The sequence below is a fragment of the Sprattus sprattus genome, assembly GCF_963457725.1.
Source record: "Sprattus sprattus genome assembly, chromosome: 13".
Taxonomy (NCBI): Eukaryota; Metazoa; Chordata; class Actinopteri; order Clupeiformes; family Clupeidae; genus Sprattus; species Sprattus sprattus.
In genome coordinates, this window is record NC_137911.1 from 13,569,887 (window position 1) to 13,573,999 (window position 4,113).

A 4,113-nucleotide genomic window follows, 5' to 3' on the forward strand; every position below is an offset into this window, starting at 1 on the left:
ACGAAGCAAAACAGGGAGATGAGGGCATAACAAATGCAGCAACAATGTAATTCGAATATACAAATATGCAATTGATAACTAACAAGTAAACAACATAATTGATTAAATACCTAATGAAGATGTTCAGATGCCCAAGAGTAAAATATACTAACGACCTAGGACACAACTTCTTGTCTTGTGATGATACAGTTTTTCGTTTTCGCAAACAATTTAATTGGGTTGAGTCCTATGATGAAAAACAGGGAAAAACACTCGAGGGATTGGAGTGTGTCAATGATAGCAGCCTTGATTTACTTTTCTAAATGCGTGGGGGATAAGAAAATCTAAATTAGATATGAATGACGATATTTCTGGAATGTTCAATACTGTGTCTGTACTGATCAAGCCAGCTCCTTAGCTCGGATATTCGGTATCCTTCCGGACCCCTGCCGCCTTGGTACACAACCTTGCCGTCCTGGAGTATGTAAAGTCTATCGAAATATGCTCCATAGGCGGCGTTTGACGAATTCTCCATACTGTCTGCGACCACAACACAACCCGGCACTTCTTGGTTCATCAACTCGGCCGCTTTCAGTCTGTCCTCAAGACAACGGTGTTGGGGGATTTGGTATGGCGCATCGGAGCTTACCCATCCATCTGACGGATGCGCCTCCTCTATATACACAAGAACAGAGTCTGCTATATCAGCGTATTGGTTTATAACCCGCTGGAACGCCTTCAGGCGTGTCATAAACGGCGGTCAGGTACAACTACCGAAGTTTAGAATAAGTGGTCTCTTGGCTTTCGCATAGTCCAGAATCCTGCTCGATTGTCGATCTCTAAGCTGCACAACTTCGGTGTTCGGCGCTTCGTGTCCCAGGTGCGCCGATTTAAAGAAGTCCAGTTTGTGACCGTGCCAGACTGCTTTCAGGGATCCCAGGCTGAACATCCGATTGGAATCAGAGATACATAGAGGGGGATCATCCGCGCTCCCCTCATTATCGCGCATTTTGAACAGTATTTTCCTTACGCACAGAAAATCGAGGAACCAGAGCATGATCGCAGCCACCAGGAAACGAGGCAGTAGAATAAGACAGATGACTGCATTTTTAAGTGCTCTGATGGTTTTCATGCCGAACGGGGGTGGCGCGACCACCGTGCTTTGGCCTTGCTACAGGAGACTTGGGTGGTTGTGCGTTCTCATCCGTTCTGAGCCTCTGCACTTGAGTTCTTGACTGTACACAAGTTCCCCTTTTATAGGACTGGGGTGAGGATTTGAATGAAACACACTCCGCCTCCAAACTTGACCGACTCCGTACATGGTGGAGATTACCTCCCATTAACTTATGTTGGTGATGTAAGGGATAGGGAGATGGAACCTAACTGGAACGTAAAGATACACTTACGATAAATAAACAGAACAACACTTGATCGTTTTGAGCTCAACAGAATACGCTCATTATTCGCCTATCTACCACCTGGGAAAATCTTACCTGTTGATTCTATAGGCTATCTACGCCACTGATACCTAATCTAACTGGTTGTATCTAAAGTTAACTAATTTCTCACTAAATAAAAATAAAAATAAATACATTCAAACTTCATGAATAACAGAGATAAATAACATATTCAGAACTTAGAGGTTATTGTACAACGACCTCGTATATTATTAATACAGCAAATAAACCAATATGTTATGCCCCACACACCTGTTAACGCACAACATAACTGTGCAGTCAGAATCAACTACATGCCGAAACATAAGCTTCTGGTTGCACCTTAGTGACACTCTCTCTATTTAAAATAAGCGTGAACACCAACAACTAGCATTGAACATCATAGATATATCCTGATTTATGTTCATGTTTATGTTTATGACACAGGCCCAGAGTTCTGGTTGTTCTTCTTTGCAATGCCCTGCTCTGTTGCTGTCTGTTTGAGCAGGTGCTTAATTTTCACCAAGCGCACGGGAAATCACTAGACGGCGCTGGTGATTGCCACAAGAATATGCAGACTATTCTAAGGGGTGCAGAGGACACTTACAGCAGAATGTATTCGCTAAGCTTTAAAGCAACTAAACACTAATAAAGAAAATAATTATTTGGAAGTTTAAATTAGAAACGTAGAACTTACCCAAACAGTGATTTAAAATTATGAAACAAAAGAGTCTAGATTCATAATTACACATGCACTCATTTATCAGTGATGATCAATCCAAACTCCTTTACGGACGAGGATACTTCACAGTAATATTTTCTTTCAATATTTTACAAATACGGTAATTTTACCAGTGTACCAACATTTTATCCAAATATTTTATGAACACAGTTAACAAACAAACTAAATATGACCAAAAGCCCATTTAAGCTTTAAAATCCAAATTACGCGCGGGAGGTAAGATATACAAAATGGGTAAGTAGTCTTTCAGTTCTTGCAGTGCAGAACGTTTTTAACGGTGCGTCTGATGTCCTTGATGATAAATAGGTAGATAAATAGGTAGCCTACAAAAAACGTCGAAGATCTCTGAACAGCTCTTTTTTTCAGTGTGGACAGGTAAGTGTGTCATGCATCTGTGGGGGACAAGAATAAGACAATGCGTCGGATCAGCTGAAGGAATGTGACAAACATTAATATGGAGCCACATATTTAGTATTTGTGACTATCCACATTACTGAACCTGTTGACAGAATTACAACAGGGAGTGGAATTTAATGCTGTGGCGAGCTAGGTTCCTCAGAGGGATTTGAGAGCAGAAAGCCTTTTATTTTGAAGCTCGCTAATAGGGTATTACACGCGGGGGGTAGTTTTAAACAACGGGTGGACATGAGGGCATGGCATGCGTGACAATAACGACCCCATTGACTGTGGACATCTAACATTAAACTAATACAGAAATGAATCGACACAACACACAAATTGGATGTTACACATACACTTCTACTAGACACAAGAGTAATGCATAACTTACCCAATAACTGCAGTCCTTCACCTGAGGAAACCCCGAGTACGGTACAGTTCTTGTTTGCTTCAATTAATTAATGAATTAAGTAAGGTTGTCTTAACGTTGTCTTTAAATCAGCTTCTTTTAAAAGGGACTGATTTAATTGTACTGTGACCCCGGTTTTTACAAAAACAAAAGCACTAGCTTGTGATCTAGGTGCTAAGAACTGCTAGAATGTATTCACTAAGATTTGATGATTTTTAAATTAAACGCAGTTCAATAACACTATAAATACGTAGGTCATTAAAGGTTTTCTCATAAAGACCAAATACAGTAACACAATCACGTTAGTATTCCTGCCAAATAACCTGAAGTGCTAGAAATCTAAATTTAGTGCTTAAGGCATTCAGAGAAGGAACTAAGGCCTGGTCAGAGGTGCCTTACTCATTATAGCTTGTGATTTCTGAGGGCATAGATAATTGTCGAAATGCTAGTGGAATTGTCCTTTAAAAATAGTGTGTGTGTCTGATGTTATATGGAATGTGATACAATAAGTGAAACTGCTCAACTTTGAGTATTACCTTGAGAAAACTCATATCATAACCTCCTCCTATGACACACTGAGGCCTGTCATATTCAATCACATTTCGATAACCTAATCAATGCTGACCATGTTTAAGTGCTTACCAGGTGTACACTGCAGCCCCTCTGTATGCAGACCTGTAGAGAAATGTTTACTGTAAAACGTGGTGGTGATACTAAACACTTAATATGTCAATGTATTCAGGGCTGCTGCTGGCCATTTATTCAATTTACTTGGCCAACTGATGCACTTTGATGGTGGAATAATGAATGGTGTATTGTCACTTTAAGTTATTTGGTTTAGGCTACAATCTCATATTTTGACCTTTTAAGATGTTAACTGGGGGGACGGTTTTTGCTATGTTTGGTTGGGACTTAGTTGAAGTGATGTGAACCTCTTACTAAAAAAGAATGTCCATTAAATGCACTGTGTGAAAAGTGGTGTATCTGGGAGTATCTGGACAAAGTGAACATTCACCAAATCTGCTGTTTTTACATGTGGACCTGCAAAGACCCACAAACGTCTGAATACAACACCAGCTAAGAACCCAGCACAAACAGCACTTATAATAATAATAACAATAATAAAAAACACATGCAGGACCAATGGG

At 40.1% G+C, this 4,113-nt stretch overlaps 1 protein-coding gene across 1 annotated transcript; it reads right to left on the reverse strand.

The window, feature by feature from the left end:
- On the reverse strand, positions 1-1,111 carry dio3a (iodothyronine deiodinase 3a; the record flags this gene model as incomplete). The annotated part of the gene is made up of 1 exon (XM_080849549.1): positions 1-1,111. One exon carries the CDS (start codon positions 1,109-1,111, stop codon positions 329-331), a length of 783 nt encoding a protein of 260 aa, XP_080705675.1. The 3' UTR covers positions 1-328.
- Between the last annotated feature and the right edge of the window lie 3,002 nt (positions 1,112-4,113).